General features: G+C 34.5%; 1 protein-coding gene across 1 annotated transcript in view; it reads right to left on the bottom strand.

Moving 5' to 3' along the window:
- LOC129232374 (vacuolar protein sorting-associated protein 26C-like) overlaps positions 1–21,664 on the bottom strand; it is a 36,071-nt gene that overhangs the window by 13,001 nt on the left and 1,406 nt on the right. Inside the window, 7 exon segments of the mRNA XM_054866525.1 lie at positions 640–667; positions 669–737; positions 6,103–6,183; positions 7,510–7,584; positions 9,339–9,419; positions 12,275–12,424; positions 17,198–17,341. Of these exon segments, the coding sequence (XP_054722500.1) occupies positions 640–667; positions 669–737; positions 6,103–6,183; positions 7,510–7,584; positions 9,339–9,419; positions 12,275–12,424; positions 17,198–17,341 (628 nt within the window).

Below are 21,664 nucleotides of genomic sequence, written 5' to 3'. Positions count from 1 at the left end.
AACAAGAAGTGCTGAAAATAATGGGTGAATTCAAAATGAGTAGTGTCCCAGCAGTAAAATCTCATTACCAAAAAAGTTGGACGGCTGTTACAGAAGCGGATGCAATAGGATTTCTAAACTCAGATTTGTTTTTGGGATAGTTAAATTTTCGAGTATTAATAGTTTTTACTAGTGTGGCACACACAACGAACTAGCAATACCATTAAATACCTGAAGATTTCTAATCCTTTCCTTAGATACTGTTACTTGATTACTGTCCAAGACATTTTTCCATGACTTTAAATGAATTTCCATGACTTGGAATGAAAATTTCAAATTTCCATGACTTTTCCGGGTCTGAAATTTGTTAATCTTTTTTCTATGACTTTCCAGGATTTCCATGACCTGTACAAAACCCTGTCTTATTGAAAACCTGGTGACCCCTGAATTTTGCCCTATGCCTGATAATGTGGCGTAATACGGTAACATTTTCATTTTCCCCCGATAGGAATAAATCACCTCGAAAATATTATGATCTTGGATTTTAAAAAAAAGTTGTTATTTTTCTCAAAAAAGAAACAAATTTGAAGATTTTTGAAGAAAGGAATCAAGGAGCAACAAACAGTAAGTAGACTTTTCGAAGGACTGCATTCATCTTACCGTCTCTGGAGTATCCCTCCGAACAGCCCGCAGGTTTCGACCCTCACCAGCTGCAGCTCCACAGACCTGATTGGTGCATCGCATTTCTCGATGCAAAGCTGGAAGTGCGAAAGATTGAATGTTAAGGAAGATTGAAACATGGCAACGCAACCAAATCCATTCAACTGTCAGACACAAAAAACATCGAAACTGCTCCCGTGCAAAAACTGATGGTACAGTTAACAGAACCAGGGTTTGAAAATATCGAAAATATCCGATATTTTGATATATATCCGATATTTTGATATATATCCGATATTTCGATATATATATATATATATATATATATATATATCCCATATTTTCATATATATCGGATATTTTGATATGTATCGGATATTTTGATATACAGTCGGACCTCCATATATCGAAGTAGCAAAATTGCCGGAAAAAAAATTCGATATATAGAAATTTCGATATATGGAAATGATCTTATTTTATCATCCTAAGTATCCTAAAACATTAAAATAAAAGCTAATTTTCGTGCATGAAACCCAATTTATAATTTATACGAGTATGGGATTAAATGAAAATTAATAATTAAAAAATTAACAGAAATTACATTTTTACGCCAACCATACATCTTCATATTCCTTCGGCAATTCAACTTGATCGCAACATGAGGGGATTTTCGTTTTAACAATGTGATTGAAAGAAAAGTGAAAAATAAATCTACTTAACTTGAATGATTTTTACTGAAGCTAAGAAGACTAGGAATGACAACCAACAGACAAAAGAGATAATTTGAAACTGATTTTACAGTGTTACTGATTACAACTAAGATTTGAAATAAACTTGAGGGAATTTAAGAACTCCGGAACGGAACAACGACCTATCTACACATCCTTCAACCCCCAGATTTCTTATGAGTTCCGTAGCAACCTTTAGTGAACGTAATTTTCTCCTCTAACCTTCATTTTTCATGAGACAAAGTCTAAAATGGAAAACAAAATCTATGAATGTCTCTAAAATTTTTTCGATATATGGAAAGAATTTTTCTATATAATGAACATAGAAATTTGCTGGGATTTCGATATATAGAAAATTTCGATATGTGGAAGTTCGATATATGGAAGTTGTATATCCGATATTTTGATATATATATCGGATATTTTGATATATATCCGACATTTTGATATATATCCGACATTTTGATATATATCTGACATTTTGATATATATCCGACATTTTGATATACATCCGCCCGATATTTTGATATATATCCAATATTTTGATATATATCCGATTTTTTGATATATATCCGATATTTTGATATATATCCGATATTTTGATATATATCCGATATTTTGATATATATCCAATATTTTGATATATATCGGATATTTTCAATCAGCACAAACTAAAATCTTCAAAATAGTAAATGCATCCTCAAATCACTATTTATTTTCTTATATTGTTTTTACAATATGTAGACTAAAAGTTTAGGTTTCTTTCATTACTTATGTCTAAGATTTCATTTAACATTTTCATCAATTTTAGTCAAGTTAATTTAGCATTAGCTGTTTTACTCATTTTTCTTCTGTTAGCCACTTTTACACAGTTATAATGATTCAGACATAAAAAATATGCATTAGTCTGTGTACTTTCTTTTTTTCTGACTAATGTTTAATAGTTAATTAGGCACTTGTAATATGAATTAAAATTGTTACATTACTAATACTTTTATGAAAATGAAATAAAATAGGAACATTATATTACTTTGTTATATTAATGATGTATTAATGCATCATAAAAATATAGTACATAACTTTTTCGTTATTTTAAAAAATAAATGAAATATTACTATGATTGATATAATTCTTATATTGGAAATACCGCAGTTGAAAAAATAAATATCAAAAATATCAAAATATCATGATATTTTCAAAATAAATATCAGATATATATCGTGATATACAGTTGGCTCTCTGTTTAACGAACTCTGTTCTGTGTTACTTTCAAGGGACCACAAAAAAATCGCTCTTAAGTAGAAAGCGTCCTTAAATAGAATACTTTTTAACACTACAGTGGACCATCTGGGACCGTGAAAAGCCGTCCTTAAATAGAGAAAGTCGTTAAATAGAGCGTCGTTAAACAGAGAGCCAACATATATATTGGCGAACCCTGAACAGAACTATAAAGAATCTACTAATAGAAGAATCTACTAAAGAATCTACTATAAAGAACTACTCAAGAATCAGCTCTGGGGAGGGGGGGGGCAGAGTCCCACTCTGGTCTGAGGTCATATACAACATTTCAAAAGAATCCGATCTAAGTAGAGACATACCAACTACTTGGTAACTACTCCGTACTAGGCCAATTTGCCGAGTACTTGGTACTCAACCAAAGTTTGATCAGATACTCGGCCAATACCGGGTAGTTGTAAAAAAATTTAATATTTTTCAAGACAAAATAATTAAATAATTACTTACAAGTAATGGAAAAGTGAAAGCATGTAATATACTGCAATTATTTACAAATCAAATTCAAATTTTGAGAATAATGAGGTTTGTTATGCTTCAATGGAATAAATCTTGGTTTTAGTGTTCCCAAAGTCAATAAAACTTATTTATTGAAAATGGATGTCTTTACATTCATTAGCTCACATTTTATGCACTCAAAAAGACGCTTCTTGTAACGCAGAAACACGTGTCTACAATGTTCCTGCATACTTGTGCTTTTAACGTTGTTGTTTTTTTTTTTGCTTTTAAAAATTTTTTATGTTCGGCAAAATTAGAGCTATAATAGATTAATACAATAGATTGCAACTTGATTGTTCATACCATTTATTTATTCATTTATTTTTAATTAAAAAAAACTTTTTTTTGTAAAATTTTTGACACAAACAAAATATTTTAAATAATGCATGATTAAATTTTATCCAGAATCTTGTTTTAAAAAACTATTATATGTTACTATGAAAAGGTCTATTGTACCATTCCAATGAGTTCGAATTTCATCGTGTGTGTGTCGGTGGTTCTTCTCAAAACATATTTGGTACTCGGCGAAAGTGCTACTCGGTATGTCTCTAAAAGGAAGTGGGTAAAAATTGAGTTTCAAGATTTGAACAAAGTATTAGAAATAGTTTTCAAATTCCTAAATGAAACTTAGATGCTATGAGGCTGTGACTTTCTTAAAAAGTAATATTCTATAGTTGAGATCTAAATCTTTGCTAATAATAAAGCTGAAAGTCTGTCTGTCAGGATCTCTCTCTGTCTGTCACGATCTCTCTCTGTCTGTCAGGATCTTTCTCTGTCAGGATCTCTGTGACGCGCATAGCCCCTAGACCAGCGGTTCCCAACCCATGGGCCGCGGCCCACATATGGGCCGCAAACAGTGTGCTACTGGGCCGTGGACACTGGTTGAGAATGTTAACCAAGACTTTGGGAGTCAATTTCCGTTTTTTTGCGAAAATTCACCTTTTAGATGTACCGTCATTCAAAAGCTCACTCTGGCTCATCATAGCCAATAAGGAACTTGGATATTAAGATTTTTCATATTTCTGATGAACTTTCCCCTTCAGAATCAGAAACTTCTCTAAAGAAAATTGCCAAAGAAACTAGAATTAGCTTCAAGCTTCTAGTTAAAAAATGGTCCTCCTTTGTAGAACTAGCATGAGTAACCAGTGAATAGAGTCACTTGAGGGGCTCTTCGACTATCTACGTATTTGAATGAGACTTTTCATTGCAGTTTTTTTTTTTTTAATTTGAAATGCTTTGAATGTTGCGAGTTATGTTATTTGAGACTAAAACTCTCCAGTTTCACTCCAGATATCAACTCCTTCGTAAAGGAAAAGCAGCGTCAAAAATCAGACGGAGCTTTAACTTTGATGACTTGTTTTGAGTTTTCTTACAACTATGCCAGCTAAGTGAATGCACAATAAAGTGATTTTCTTTAAAATTATTTAGCAAATTGTTCTTATACAGTGTATCTATATCAGTGGTGCAGCATGAATGGAGAAGGGGACGAACCTTTCCAGAACTCTTGTTTTTACCAATTTCAATCCTAACACGGTATATTATTTGCATGTAAGGACAGTTATGAGCAGATGCCACTTCCTAACCCCTCCAGAAAGTAAATTTTGGCTGGAAAAGTATTCAGTGGGCCTCAATGGTGTTTTCCACAAAACTGGTGGGCCGCTCAACTAAAAGGTTGGGAACCGCTGCCCTAGACCGTTCGGCCAACTTTTCATGAAATTTGGCACAAAGTTAGTTTGTAGCATGGGGGTGTGCACCTTGAAGCGATTTTTCGAAAATTGGACTCGGTTCCGAACCTTGACCACGTTAGACGAGGGTAACTTGTTTTTAAAATATAGAGTTTCAACACTGTAACACACCATGGGCGCCCATATGCAAAGTTGCAAGGGGGGGCTCAAAATATTTTCCTCGTGGTTTAGATGGATATTTTCCCGGTGGAAACCGATTTCAGGACAGATTTGAGTCATTAAAATTTGACATTTTTAATAACTTATTCATTAACTAGCTGCATTGCCCGTCTTCGCCCGGTCTACCTTGAAAATAAAAATTGTGTCAAGTGACGGTATATTCAGTAATCGGGCTGAACTAAAATAACAAAAAAGCATCATGCAAAATTTCCCTTAAAAACAATGACGACAGATATTAAAATACTTTTAAGAAATTCAATTGAGAAAGATGGATTCAAAAAACGTAACCATGGAAACACAAAATAAAATAAGTTTCAGAATTGAAAATGAGAAAGAAAATGGTTAACAATTTGAACGAATATGAGATTTTTTGAACTTGACTTTAAAAAGGCTTGTAACTTTTTTCCTTTGGAGATAGAAACTCAGTTTTTCGACCGAAGGTCGAGACAGATCTGGAGTAAAAAAAGCAGCCCTTTCCAATGCTGTCAAAAAGAAAACTGTGGGAAAATTCCTTCACTTTTTATTGATGGATTTAATGAAGAAAGTAGTGCCTAAATTTCAACTAAGCCTAAAAAAATTCGAGCTAAAAACGTAAAAAACTCCCGCCGCAATTAAGTTAGAGCATTGGAACAAATTGCGTAGAATGCGGAAAATTCTTCCCTTTCCAACGATATGTAATATTACTATGTGCGAGTAATTTCCCCCCCCCCATATTCGGGAATTTATGTGAAAATTGGGCCTAAATTGGAATAAAAAAAGAACTATTCATCGAATTGTTTTCGAACTGGTCTGCAAACCTTTTCGGGACTTAAAGGAACAAACTGTGAAACTTTCAGCAAAATCGGCCGGGTAGTTCTCGAGTTTTGCGAGTTCAAACACACAGATGCTTTTTAGAGACTTCATTTTATACTATGTAGAGATGGCTGGAGAAAAAATGTTTTTACATTTTTGCAAAGAAAAAAGTACTAAAAGCAAGGAAGTCCCCCCTATATGGGCGCCTTTGTAACACACTGAACGATAAGAAAGAGGAATTATCTCACCTCTCCCGTGAATGGCTGCATGATGCTGCACACCGTGGAATCTATCCTCCCCTTGATCACGAAGTTGGGCATGTTCTTTCTCTGGAAGGGAAGCATCCATTACTCAATAGTGGGGTGGGCGAAACGGGAAGATTGGGCCCCTTCGATTGGGCGGCGATGTTAGGCATAAATGCCTGTTAATAACAACAGTAAATAATCCTATCTCATCACCTCACAACAACAACAGTAAAAGAATATGTTTTTCGTTACGATGTATTACCAATCATTCTACATGACTGGGGTAAAAGACGCTTATCTGCACTCATTCACGTCGGTCGAATCGACCGAATGTTCGGTTTCACTTTCGCCCACCTTTGGCGGGAACTCCGTAGTGGATGACGTCACACGGAAGCTTCTAGAAGGAATCTGATGGCAGGTGTGCTCAACGAGTGTTCGTTCACGTGACTCTGATATGCTGATGAACCGGGGGATATTTAAACCGCTCGCGACTTATGTTCTTTCTCTCTTTGATTATCTCTTATCGTCGTAGGCGGTTTGCTTCGTCGGCATTCGAACTTGCTTGTTCGTGCCGATAGCCCTTTCTTGAAAATGATGAGCTGGTGTTAGCTTATTTCCCGATGGGTTTCTTCGTCGAAGTATTTAGTCGATGGTCATGCAGTTTGCATTGCTGTATTAGTTATCTCGTGCAAAAGTAGCATATAGAGAGATTATGTTCTTAGAATTTATTTTTATCATTTACAGCGTGTTTTAACTATTTACATTATTGTTTAAATAAACGTCATGAAAGTTAGAAATAGTTTATTAGTCTTATTTCAGAACTCACTCTGCTAGTATCAAAGGAAAAATTGGGGAGATATTATTAGATTAGAAATTCTCCCCAATAATGTTCCCGGTGCCCAAAGTGTTTGGCGCCAAATGTTCCCGTAGCCCAATATGCTCGGTGCCCAAAGTGGTTGGCGCCCAATGTTCCCGTAGCCCAAAGTGCTCGGTGCCCAATGTTCCTGGTACCCAAAGTGTTTGGTGCCCAATGTTCCCGGTGCCCAAAGTGCTCGGCGCCTAAAGTTCCCGCTGCCCAAAGTGCTCAGCACGCAGTGTTCCCGGTGCCCAAAGTGCTCGTCGCCCAATAATCCCGGTACCCAAAGTGCTTAGCACCCATTTCATCAAAAAAGTATTTCAATTACAATACAAATTGCACACAAACTGTGTGTGTACACATATTAGTGTGCAATACAGTTTTGGCCAGCTCTGTGGTGGTTAAATCCAGTTTTGGCTGGTTTTTACCAGTGGCATGGCCAAAATTGGTTTTGTCTAGCCAAAACTACAACCCTGGTTCAAAATGAACTGACAAAGAATCTTTGAAAAAAGAAAACGTAAGAAACAAATAAAAAGACAATCGAGAGAACTCACGTAGCGGACATTCTGCAAGGATTCCGGAGTGATTCCGAAATTGACGGGAACTGCCTTGGAGTCCACGTTCTGCTTCTGAAACAGAAATCAAAACAAAATATTAAGCAAAATGACATAATCACATGCAGTGGCGTAGCCAGGGGGGGGGGGTGTAGTCATTTCGGGTGGGGAGGGGTCTGGACCCCCCCCCCCCACCCAAAATGACTAAGTGTAAATACATGATTGGAGAAAAAAAGGCCTTTTGTTGAAAACAAGCATAATACTGAAGTAAAAAAATGAAACAAGAAAGAATATGTTTTTATATTTCTCCTTCACAATATATAACATAATTTTTTTTAAAAAGGAGAATTGGTAGAGTAAAAGAGTTTTTGCATTATACAGGTTTTTGCATTATATAGGTCATTTCACAAATTTTTAAACTAATATTCAAAATATGTCTATAGATTAGCACTCCAGAATGAGTTTTATCTGCAGTGAGTATTAAAGCACCAATATTACAATTAGTTATTCACAAATAAATATGTTTCACAATCAAAATCCTGCACTTCTGCTAGCTTCATGGTTTGCATAACAGCTGCATTTTCAAAAGCTATCTGGTATTTTCTGTTTACTATGAGTACTCATTTTCAATTTAAAAGCTTTGAAATGATATGGAAAGATAAGAAAACTTTCAAAATTTAATTTATCTATCAATTTTTATGTTTGCAAGCAAAACAGAACTGATCCACGAGTGATCTCTTGTTTGAAGTTGTGATTGCGTAGAAAACCAAGATGATAGGCGTGAAAAGAAAGCTAAAGATTTTTTCAAATAATGAAAAAGTGAAATTTCTAGAATTTTTGGACGGCAATCCATTACTGAAGAAAAATGAAATTGCCGCCAAGTTAAGTATGTACAATAGGGAAAGATGGGTTTTCAGCCATTGCCAACCTCAAGAGAGGATATTTGAATCTAAAAAAAACCAGGCACTGAAAAACAATAAATGACTACATATTTTGCTTGCAAAAGACATGCTTAAAATTTCATTACTGTCAAAATGATTCCTTAAACTTGAAATAAAGTGCTTAGTATAAAATAGTAGAATAAATACCTAACAAAAAAGTTAGGAGAAGGTTAAAGAAGTTACTCGAAACCTCTGTATCTACCTCTTTATCTCGAAATTTTTTTCCATCCCGTAAAATTTGAGATAGACAAGTTCGACTGTATTTCTCCTTTGCAATATATAACGTAATTTTTTTTTAAAAGGAGAATTGGTACAGTAAAATGAACAATAGGGGGGGGGGGCACGAAATGAGGGAGCGACGTAAGGCTTACAGCTTTATTGCAATGATTCTCATTTTTTCCCTAGTGTGCGAAAATATACCCCTCTCCAGTTTCCAAAACATTAGTTTCCCTTGTATCATTGAAGTAGATACAAATTCTGCGAACTCGTACCTGTTTAGAATGTAACAAAAGGCACTTCTCCTTTGCTTAGTTCCCTCCAAATTTCTTGGTATTTCGCCCCTGTGTCGACTTCCTGGAGAAGTGGGGAATCTAGTTTGGAAACAAGCCAGAGAACCAGTGACGTCTAGAAAAAAAAGTTTCAGTGCTCCCCTGTTTTTCAGGGTCGTGCTTCATGATAATAAGAAAACGATATCGAGAGTTTTATTTTCGGCTTCATTCTTCTAGCTCAACATTCATTCGAGGGTCAGCAAAATGGAAATGAAGATTGATTTTTGAGTGAAAACTTTTTCGCGATTGCAATACTTTCTTTTTTGTAAAAGGAAGTAAAAAGACACATATTTTATTAAAATGTTGAATGCTAATGACATTTCTAGAGAGTGACCCTCACCTTGTATTCTACGATGAACTCCATGACTTTCAGCAAATCCTTGTTCAGCAGCGACCTCTTCATTTCACATTTCAGGTAGTACTGAAAAGAGAGGGGGGGAGTCAATCCAGACGGAAAACGAACGCAATTATGTCCTACGTGACGGTTATTACAGAAGAAGAAAAAAAGCAATTACACAGTGGCAATTAAAATAAAAACATAACTTTTTTTCTAAAGGACAAATATGGTCAAACAAAGTAATGGGACCTAAGTTGAGCCATCCCCTATCCATTAAAAGAAGAATCATCAAAATCGGTTCACTAGGTGAGACGCTGTGAGTGGACAAACAACAAAAAAAAAAACATACATACGGTATGAACTGATAACCGCCTCCTTTTTGAAGTCGGTTAATAAAAGCAGAACAAGACTGGAGCTTAGGGTGGTTCAAAAACACATGCAAAAAGAAAAAAGTTTCTCCTAGATAACACAGGACACCCCTCCATATTTTTAGACTTATGGATAACAATGTACTGAAGCATTTTAGCTTCCTATTTCAACTGAAAGAGGGTGCTCAACTCCCTCCCCCAAACTTCATCCATATGGGGAGGGGGCCTAAAAAATACATTGAACTGAAAAAACAATACTCATATTATAATATACGCTAGTAATATGCATATACAGTTGGCTCTCTGTTTAACGACTTTCAAGGGACCACAAAATATCGTCCTTAAGTAGAAAACGTCCTTAAATAGAATGCTTTTAACACTACACTGGACCATCTGGGACCATGAAAAGCCGTCGTTAAATAGAGAAAGTCGTTAAGTAAAGAGTCAACTGTACATTGCAATAAAATAATTATTTACCAAAAAACAGCTGGGAAAATGAAATGTTTCTAAATGTGTAACATTTTCTATGCTACGGCTAATGCTAAATGGAGGGGTCACTGAGCACCCTCTTAAAATTTGAGTAAGAAGCTAAAACTTTTACAGCATAGAGCATAATATGCACAAATAGTAAGTCTTTAAAAAATAATAAGGGGTATCCTGGACTTTAGCTCGAAAAATTTTTTTTTTGAACCACTCCATTGAACAACTTGGAGTTTTGTACCAAAATTAACGGTTCATAAAGAAGGAACTGTATAATTTATAGTAAAACTTGCACCCAAACATTATTTTTTATTTTTAGGAGTAACTTTGTACCTCTGAAAAAAGGTGGAAAATTTTTACCATTGCAAAAAAAAAAAAAACAAATATTTAAAAAAAACTGCTGCGGAAATGAAATGTTTCCAAATTTGGGACGTTTTCTATGCTACGGCTATTGTTAAATTAAGGGGTTGTTCAGCACCATCTTAAAATTTGAGTCAGAAGCTAAAACTTTTATATCACAATACTATTAGTAAGTCTAAAAAAAAATAGGGGGTGTTCTGGACTCTAGCTGAAAAAAAGTCTTTTTGAGCCACCCTAATTTTCACATTCAACTCATTTTCAATATAAAATATAGCTTAGAGATTTTATTTCGTTTTGATATTTTCTCACTCAATGCAATTTCAAGGGGTCTAAGGACCCTTAACCTTCGAAAATTTCGATTTTCTAGAAAAAATATCTGTTATGCATAGTTTAATTCTGAACAATTTGATACATTATTTATTACCATACGCCAAAACTTTTCAAGTTATCGCAAAAATGCGTAAACTTTCCCCATAGAGATTTATGTTAACAGCAGCTGTTTAAGCCTCTTTTTCTCAGGTGACGGTTTCTTCGGTTTTCTCGTTTTGCGCGCATGATATATATTTCAGAAAGTTTCTGATATATTTCCGTAAAACTTTTAATATATGTTTATCTGGTTTATATTTATAAGCTAAATTTATTTTTTTTAATTATTCATTTATTTTTTTGAAATTTTATAAGTTAATATCGAAAATTTCAAAAATTTTGGGCAAAAATATTTTTTTTTTAAATATTAACTTTTATTTTTTGCTGAAATTTAGGTTCAGATCATAAAAATATACCAGACAAACATGCATGAAAAGTTTCACGGAAATAGATAAACTTTCTGGGATATCATGCGCGCAAAACGAGAAAACCGAAGAAAATGACACCTGAGAAAAAGAGGCTTAAACAGCTGCTGTTAACATAAATCTCTATGGGGAAAGTTTACACATTTTTATGATAACTTGAAAAGATTTGGCGTATGATAATAAATAAGGTATCAAATTGTTCAGAATTAAACCATGCATAACATATATTTTTTCCAGAAAATCGAACATTTTGAAGGTTAACACTAGAACGACTAACATTTTCTGTATACCTAGAAAGACTGAAGGGGCCCCTACCCATTTTTGGGGTGAATTCTTTTAAAAATTCTTCCTGAGTGTGTCCACATGCCCAATGCACCTTCTTTCATGACTAAATAAAAACTTAGTATGCAATTATTTGTAGTGTTTCTCTCTATACTGGCCAAAAGCTTGGATCAGTTTTTCTTGTCAAGAGCAATGGCTACCATTAGGCTGGTAAGCAGTCAGTACTGTTTATAGCATTTGGATATCCAACTGGCTGTATAAAGCGAAAGTTACAGGTTAAACTAGAGAGAACGGCCTTTTTTTATGCCAGAACAATTAGGAGAAAGGGAAAAAAAAATTTTTAATCGTAAAAAAGCTTAGGGGCCACTGTGGCCCCTCCCGTCTTTCTAGGTATAAGGATCAATATTTACAGTACTATGAGGCGTATGATAAAATGATTAAACAAGCATTCAAATAGTGTCATATAATGAAAAGTCAGGAAGTTACATTACGTTCTGTTAGACATTATCCGAGTTATTAAACAACAAACTATGCGAGCCGTCTTTCTAGTGTTAAGGGTCCTTAGGCCCCTTCACAAAAAGCATAGCTATGGTAAAAACCACGGTTTTTCCAAAATCTCGCCGACCTTGAAAATGGAGTGTGTGGTGCATTCCCTCACCTGTATGCTGATGAAGACCCCGTGGTATGTCTCGTAGAGCGACCGGTTGGCCCTGGGCTTGAGTGGGATCTCGAACGGGAACTCGGTCCTGCCCGAGGGCAACCGACCCGCCTTGGCTATCTCCAGCTGGCAACCGGTCAAGAGCACTGGCTGTAACCGAGGAAAATGACATCAGTGACGGAAAGCAATGGCCGTGATTTAGGGGGTCACTGCCCCACCCCTTTTATGGTTCATTTGTTGTATTTTCAAATATAGGAACAAAGACCAGAAATTATAAAAAACAGAAATATCAACATTTTTAGAGCATAATTATTATTTTTTTACTTTGTATATCTATTTACGAAACATTAGCACGAGCAGTCACTTTCAGTTTATCATTGTTTAGATATTAGTAAATCAATTGTTTTACTTAAACAAGCAATACTTCTTCAAAAAAATCATTACCAAATGTTCATGACATCTCAAAATACTTTGGGGTAAATAATGTGACTCTAATTCATGTCTAAGTGTTTCTTCGGGGAAATTTATTGTGTGTATAATTCATCAAAGTCTTAAGAAAAACATGAGTTAAGTCAAAACTAGCCCAAAATTTTTTCCCTTTTCACTGCCACTAAAAGTCCTATGGCTTTTAGTTGCTTTTTCTTTGCCCCCCCCCCCCCCTTTTCAGTCCCTATTGTTGTCTCTGATGGAAAGTAGAATCGGAAAAATGACTCTGGAGTAACTGATATATAACAGTTAAAATCTTCAAAATATGTAATCAAGTATTCAGTAAATTACCGCCAGTAGCCAGGGCTAAAATAGAAATACATGAAATACACCGCCAGCTCAGTCATCATGCTGGAAATAACTGAGCTTAGAGGTGTATTTCATGTATTTCTGCTTTAGCCCGGGCTACTGGGCCCCGGTAATTTACTGAATATACCATGCCTTGCCTTCGATCCTCGAGTTGAACCGAACCATTGTTTTGGTCACTCGTTGGTCTGTGCTAATTCTATATTAGCTACCCATTTGTTTGGCACTCTTAGCTTCCTTGAGATGCTTTCCATCTCCAGCTCAGTTAGTCCTATGCCGGGCTGATGAGTGCCAATAAGCATGAAACTGTAGTCCTCGGCTGGAAGTGACTGAGCTAGGCGGTGTATTTCATGTATGTAATCAAGGTTCGAAAATATGATATTTTCCAAAACTATACTTCATTTCGATATACGGAATATATTTACCATCTCCCGCATTTGATGGTTTCCTTCAATTAAAGTCTTTTCTCATTTCCGAGTTTTTTCAATGCTGTTTTTTAGTGTTATTTCTTTCCGTATACAGAATATATAGTAAAACCTGTCGACAACGATACTGTTCGGACCTAAATTTTTTCTGCTATAGACAGGTTGTCATTATAGACAGTTTGATTATTCATGCTGATATTTTGCGGGGACCAAGGAAAGTATCGTTATAGACAGGTTTATTATTATAGATAGTCTGATTATTTCTGCTTACATTTTTCTGGGATCAAAGAAAATATTGTTATAGACAGGTCATTGTTGTAGACAGTTTGATTATTTCTGCTTACATTTTTCTGGGACCAAAGAAAATATCGTTATAGACAGGTTATCGTTGCAGACAGTTTGATTATTTCTGCTTACATTTTTCTGGGACCAAAGAAAATATCGTTATAGACAGTTTATCGTTGTAGACAGTTTGATTATTTCTGCTTACATTTTTCTGGGACCAAAGAAAATATCGTTATAGACAGGTTATCGTTGCAGACAGTTTGATTACTTCTGCTTACATTTTTCTGGGACCAAAGAAAATATCGTTATAGACAGGTTATCGTTGCAGACAGTTTGATTATTTCTGCTTACATTTTTCTGGGACCAAAGAAAATATCGTTATAGACAGTTTATCGTTGTAGACAGTTTGATTATTTCTGCTTACATTTTTCTGGGACCAAAGAAAATATCGTTATAGACAGGTTATCGTTGCAGACAGTTTGATTACTTCTGCTTACATTTTTCTGGGACCAAAGAAAATATCGTTATAGACAGGTTATCGTTGCAGACAGTTTGATTATTTCTGCTTACATTTTTCTGGTACCAAAGAAAATATCGTTATAGACAGGTTTATTGTTATAGACAGTGTCATTATACACAGGTTTCACTGTATTACGTTTCTCTATTCACCATATTCAACTTTTTTACCCAAAAAACGGCAAATTAATTTTACTCATTTTTCTGTGACAAATTCCACGTTATATTTCTTTTTAAAATGAAAACCCGATTTATGATCATTTCTCTCCATTCAGTCCCCATAAAATTGCTCGGGAAATATTGCATTCGTTTTCGTATCATCTAATCAAAAATTTAGCAAGAAACTGCGTCTCTCGTCATTGTATAAAATTCTTTTTATCAACTTGCTGAGGGGAAAAAAATATGAGAAACTGTGTCTGTGAGTTCCGTACCTCAGAGGCAGAGTGACGCAAGTCCAAAAAATTGCGATTTTCCATTTATAAATGCCATTCCCCAGGGCATATTTTAGTGGGGTTTTTTTGGGCAATTGCCCACACAATCAAATAAAATTGGCCCATAAATAAAATTGCTCACCAACATTTTCCTAAATTTTTCTATCGGTTATGTGTTATGGCCATCTGTCATAAAATTTCTGCAAATTAAAAACCGAAGAGAAGGAAAACCAAAAGCTGAACTTTACAAAGAGAGGTTTTATATGAAATCTTTTTTTTGAAAAAGACAATGTTATTTGAATTTGATTGTATTAAAATGAAAATGAATGGTTGTATTATAATGAATGAAATTAAAAAAGAAACAAAAACTCAGTGACTGTTTGAACTATTTTAAACGCCGAGTCACAGCGTTTATGTTCTTTACACTCTTTTCCTAGCGAACAAAATGACCATGAGCAATAATTTACCTAATTCCAATTTTCACTCTTTTTTGACGATTATTCAACTAACATAAACTGCACATTTACATCCCCCCCCCCTTTTCCGAGAAAATTGGAGTTGCCCACATAGTCAAATTTCCTTAAAGTATGCCCTGCCCCCCCCCCCCCCCCCATTGCATGTAGAAGCCTATTCCTTATCGAGCCATGTAAACATATTCAAAAAAAAAAAAAAAATTAAATCAGTTTTTACCAGGTTGCACATCCCATCCTTTGCATGGGTCAGATAAAAGTTCTTTCTCTCTCCTGTAAAATTATCGTAATGTGACTTACGTCCTTCTGCTTCTGAGGTACAGAGGTGTCAGTTGATATTCTATTTTTACCTTTTAGGTAAAAATCCATTTTGACAAGGTGGATAAAAACACCGGGCTGGTTTTTCCCACCCATGGCAACAGGACTGCCCACAGGGGAAAATTATGGCACAAGTTGAACCACCATTTTTTTTTTAGAGGGGAAAGGGATTTTTTTAAAAATTATTTTTAATTTAAAATTTTTATCGTATTTTATTTTATTTTGTTCATATATTATTACATTTATTTATTTAGTTCATGTGTGTGTTATCAGGGGGGTAGAAAACAGAAGAGTAAAACCTGTGAAGTTGACCACCTGTCTAAGTTGACCACTTTTTTCAGGCTCGGAATTAGCCCTTATCATGTAAATCAACCTCTGTAGGTTGACCACTAAAATAGTGCACCGCAAGTGGTCAACTTACACAGGTTTCACTGTATCAAGGTTCATACTCTTCCAGGCAAAATTTTGGGAGTTTTCAGGAGTCAAAAGCAAAATTTTCAGGAGTAATAACACGAGCGGTTTTTACAAGAAAATTAGTTTCAGTAACACTTAATCTACTTTGCTGTCAAAACTTAAAAAAAAAAAATAAATAAATAAAAATGTATTATTTTTTTGATTTATTAGCAATTTTTTTTCACACTATTCAATCAAATAAATAAATAAATAAATAAATAATAAGAATCAAAAATAGCAAAGTCCCAATAGATTCAGTATTAACTCTTCTTACCGAGTTTTTATTTTGGCACTTAATTTATCAAGGTCTATTTCAACCTTTTTCAGTTCATCAAATTTTTCATTGGCTTTGCGCCTAAAAGCATTACTTTTACAGATACAGGAAAGGTCACTGTCCTTTTCTGTTTTTTCTGAGTATTCATCTAAAGACTTATTCAGTTCACAAATTTCAATTTCCAGACACTTCTTTTTAACACCACTATTAAACTTCCTTCATTAAACACGCATTCACGCCCGGCATATTATCAATACTAAATATACTACAAAATAGCAATAGCACTACTAATTAGCAATAAAGAAAATACGCTTAATAGCTGTTAACACAAAACCTAGCACATGCTCTTGGTTCGTTGCTAGTGGCAGTTACGATCAGTCAATGTAATGGGTATGCTTGGTCAGAGTAACTGGTCAGTCGGTTGGAACAAACCCAATTTCTTTGCGAAAAGCACTGGGTGCTCTGTATAATATGAGAATTTTGATTGACCGCCAGCGATTCAATATGGCCGCCGAAACGGAGACGACATGAAATTAAAATTAGCGATTGTTAAAGTTTTATTTTGAGATTGATGAAGCACTTATACTAGTCAAAAAATATTTTCAGGAGGAGAGGGGGAAAATCAGGAGGTTAAAACAAAAATTCAGGAGTTTTAAGGGCCTTAGAAGAAAAAATTAAATTTCAGGAGTTTTTCAGGATTTTCAGGAGGAGTATGAACCCTGCTGTATATGCTTTGAGTTATCGAGACTCGACCGTACATATAACTTATTTATACAGCTGATTTTAATCTAGTTACGTAGACATTAAATACATCATTAAAATTTCAACTTGTATGCATGTTTTTTTGCCATAAATTAAATCCATAAATTTCCACAAATATTGCCAATTGTGCTCCGGTGTCGATCCTTTTGGTGGCGTTCGGAGGCAACCCCAACCTGGATAGAGGAGTGATTCTTCACCTTGGCAGAGGAGTAGAATGCCTCCAGGATGCCGACGTTCTTGGCGCTGAGCTGCATGGCCACGTTGCCGTCCATCGCGAGAGAGATGCCCTCGTGCTTCATCTCCGATCTGCTCTCCACCACGATGCACCCCACCACGGACTCCTGGGGGGAAGAAAGGGGGGGGGGTTACTGACCAGGGTTTGCCCATGTATATCATGATATATATCACGATATATATCCGATATTTATTTTGAAAATACCATGCTATTTTGATATGTTCAATATTTATTTATTCAACTTTGGTATTTTCAATATAAAATTACGTGAATCGTAGTAATATTTTTCATTTATTATAAAATATAACCAAAAAGTTATGTACTCTTATTTTTATGTTGTATTAATACATCATTAATGTAATACAGTAGAAGACCGTTATAACACACACCTTGGGACAAGAGCTTTTGCGTTACATAGATCATTTCACAAATTTTGAAACTAATATTCAGAATATATCTATATATTAGCACTTCAGAATGAGTTTTATCTGCAATGAGTATTAAAGCACCCATATTACAATTAGTTATTCACAAATAAATGTGGTTCACAATCAAAAGAAAGTGCATTATCCTTGCTTCATGGTTTGCGTAACAGCTTCATTTTAAAGAGATATCTGGTATTTTTTGTTTATTATGATTACTAATTTTAAATTTAAAAGCTTTGAATTAAGATGGAAAAATGAAAAACTATTTTAAAATTTAATTTTCCTAACCATTTTTATGTTTGCAAGACAAACCAGAGGGCGTTTTTTGACTTCAAAACCTATTGTTTACTTCTGAAAAGTTGTGCGGTTTATAGAGAATTGCGTTATATAGGTCGGCGTTATAAAGGTATTCCACTGTATCACGATATATATCCGATATTTATTTTGAAAATATCATGCTATTTTGATATGTTCAATAATTATTTTCTCAACTTTGGTATTTTCAATATGAAATTATGTGAATCGTAGTAATCTTGTTCATTTATTATTAAAAATAACCAAAAAGTTATGTACTTATTTTTATGCTGTATTAATACATCATTAATGTAACAAAATATTCCTTTTTTGTTTTATGTTTATAAAATTATTAGTAATGTAACAATTTTAATTCATATTAAAAGTGCCTCAATATTAAAACGTTGGTCAGGAAAAAATGTCGTATGACTGTGCACCGGTTAATGCATATTTGGCATTTCTGAATCATATAACTGTAAAAGTGACTAACAGAAGAAAAATGAGTAAAACAGCAAATGGCAGGCTGGCTCTAGTAGTTCTGACGCCATAGGCGATATTTACAAGTGCCCCCCCCCCATTGAATAATATTAATAATATTATAAAAATAATATATTCTTTACTAATAATAAAGCTGAAAGTCTCTCTTTTTATCTGGATCTCTGTGACGTGCATAGCGCCTAGGCCGTTCGGCCGATTTTAATGAAATTTGGCACAAAGTTAGTTTGTAGCATGGGGGTGTGCACCTCGAAGCGATGGTTCGAATATTCGATATGGTTCTTTTTCTATTCCAATTTTAAGAACAAAATTATTATAAGATAGACGAGTAAATTATGAAATTATCATAACGTGGAACCGTAACTTGGGCACAAGCCAATGGGCGAGATACGAAATGATCATAACGTGGAACCGTAACATGGGCACAAGCCAATTGGCGAGATACAAAATTATTATAACGTGGAACCGTAACATGGGTACAAGCCAACTGGCGAGAAAATTCACCATATATTATTTGTAAATATACAGGCGAACCAAAAGACCTTTTAATTTTTCTATTACGGGCAAAGCCGTGCCGGTACCACTAGTAATCAAATAAAAATAATAGTTAAGTGCTTAAAATTAAAGTGAGTTTCTAGTTAAATTACAAACTGGGTTTTGCATATCCAAGCACCGGTACACACTTCAAATTATTATTATTTTAGCATTGAGTCGGTGAATGTTACAGCGCTGAAACAAATATCCATACTTAAAAATAAATTTTTAAAAAATGTTTCAACTTCGAAATTTGCCGCCCCTAAAATCTGCTGCCTAGGCTGCCTACCCAAGAGCCGGGCCTGAGGGAATGCTAAATGAACTTCATTAAAATTGATAAAAATGAAATGAAGTATTAGATATAAATAATGAAAGAAGCCTTAATTGTAATTCTACATATTGTAATACAGTAGAAGACTTATAATGCACACCTTGGGACCAGAGCTTTTGCGTTATACAGGTTTTTGCGTTATATAGATCATTTCACAAATTTTGAAACTAATATTCAGAATATATCTACATATTAGCACTTTAGAATGAGTTTTATCTACGAGTATTAAAGCACCCATATTACAATTAGTTATTCACAAATAAATGTGTTTCACAATCAAAAGAAAGTGAATTATCCTGCACTTCTGCCAGCTTCATGGTTCACATAACAGCTGCATTTTCAAAAGCCATCTGATATTTTTTTTTTACTGTGAATACTGATTCTCATTTTAAAAAGCTTTGAATTAAGATGGAAAGATGAAAAACTGTTTCAAAATTTAATTTTCCTAACCATTTTTATGTTTGCAAGACAAACCAGGGGGAGTTTTTCGACTTCAAAACCTATTGTTTACTTCTGAAAAGTTGTGCGGTTTATGGAGAATTGCGTTCTATAGGTCGGCGTTATAACGGTCTTCTATTGTAACAATATAAGAAAATAAAGAGTGATTTGAGAATGCATTTACTATTTTGAAGACTTTAGTTTCTTTCCCTGGTGAAACTGGTTTGTTCCCTAATTTGTCCGGGGTGGACAAAATAGGACAACCTCCCGCTCTTAGAGCAGTCATTGAAATAAAAGTGGGTTTTGATTTAAAAAAAAAACACATTTCAAATGAACAACTTTTCGGCTGAAAATAATCTCCTTGTCCAATCTTATATCTTTAAACGAGCAATTCTTGCGAGTATGTATATATATTTATATTTCGTATCTCGAAAACGGCTCTAACGATTTGGATAAAATTTTGGATTTGATTGTAGTTTTGCATTCTAAGTTCATCTACATCAGTGTTTTTGCTGTAAAAACGCGATTTTTTACAAAAAAATTTTTTAATATAAAGACTAATTAAGTTAAGCCTCGAAGTAAACTGTGAATTGACACATCAGGCAGACGATTTGCAACCATAACAATGAAAATTTGTCTCTTCTCGCTTTAAAATTTTAAACTTGCTTAGGGTTGCCAGGCTTGACTGATATTAGCCACTTTGGCTCATTAAGCAAAACTATTGCTTGACCGTCTTATTTTATTTACTTATATCATTTTTTACACATCAAATAGTTCTATATGTTTTTTTAAATCACGCATCTAAATTTTATTTCGAAAAAACATATGTCTAGAGACTTTATGTTTTATTAAGACAATTGTTATCGTTTGTTGGAATGGTTTGTGGATCATCAGTTTTGATGGATATCATGCCGTATGTAGCATTTTCTGGCGTAAAGTGACCAACTACACTAAAAGTACTTATTCAAAAAGAAAATCTCGACTGGGATAAAATCGTAAAACGCATCATAGTATGAAAGGAAGTATTCGGTTAAAAACCGATTTCACCATAGCAAAACTAAGGTCAAAATATTTTAATTGCCTACGAGAAAATTGTATAGTGGATACAAACGTAACAAATAGTTTAAAGCAAAATGTTGATTTAATTACATTCAGAATCTTTCAGAGACGTACCGAGTACTCGGTAACTACTCGGTACTCGGCCAAATTCTGATCAGATACTCGCCCAATACCGAGTAGTTGCAAAAAATTGAATATTGTCCTAGACATATACTAAAATGTATAAAAAAAGAGCAAGCATTATATTCTGCAATCATTTACAATTAAAATTTATAAGTCAAATTTAAATTTTTGAGAATAATGAAGTTTGTAATGCTTCAATGGAATAAATCTATTTTAATATCCCCAAAGTTAATAAAACTTTGCAGGAACACTGCAGACACTTGTTTTGGCGTTACAAGGAATTCCTTTTTCAATGCACAAAATGGAAGCTCGTGGATTTAAAGCCATCTGACAAAAGTATGATTTTTTTGGCGAATGCCTTTACATTTTTTAACTCACATGTTATGCACTGAAAAAGACGTTCCTTGTAACGGGGGAGGGGGGACAGAAACACGTGTTTGCAGTGTTCCCGCACATTTGTTTTAACTGCTTTTAAAAATTATTTGTGTTTGGCGGACTAGAACTATAATTGATTGGCATACAGTGAAACTCCTCCTAAGGGACAAACCCTCTTATGCGGACAATTTTTAACTCCCCAGTTCCAACGCAAATAACATTATTAAACCCCTGTCCTGCGGACACCTCTCTATTGAGGACAAAAAAATTGTCCTGTTAGTGTCCACACTAGAGGGATTTTACTGTAATTTGTTTTAAATTCCAACTTGATTAATCATACCTTTAGTTTATTTAT

The sequence above is a fragment of the Uloborus diversus genome, unplaced genomic scaffold (assembly GCF_026930045.1).
Source record: "Uloborus diversus isolate 005 unplaced genomic scaffold, Udiv.v.3.1 scaffold_12, whole genome shotgun sequence".
Taxonomy (NCBI): Eukaryota; Metazoa; Arthropoda; class Arachnida; order Araneae; family Uloboridae; genus Uloborus; species Uloborus diversus.
The sequence above is the reverse complement of the archived record's forward strand: the minus strand, read 5'-3'. Positions and strand labels throughout refer to the sequence as shown.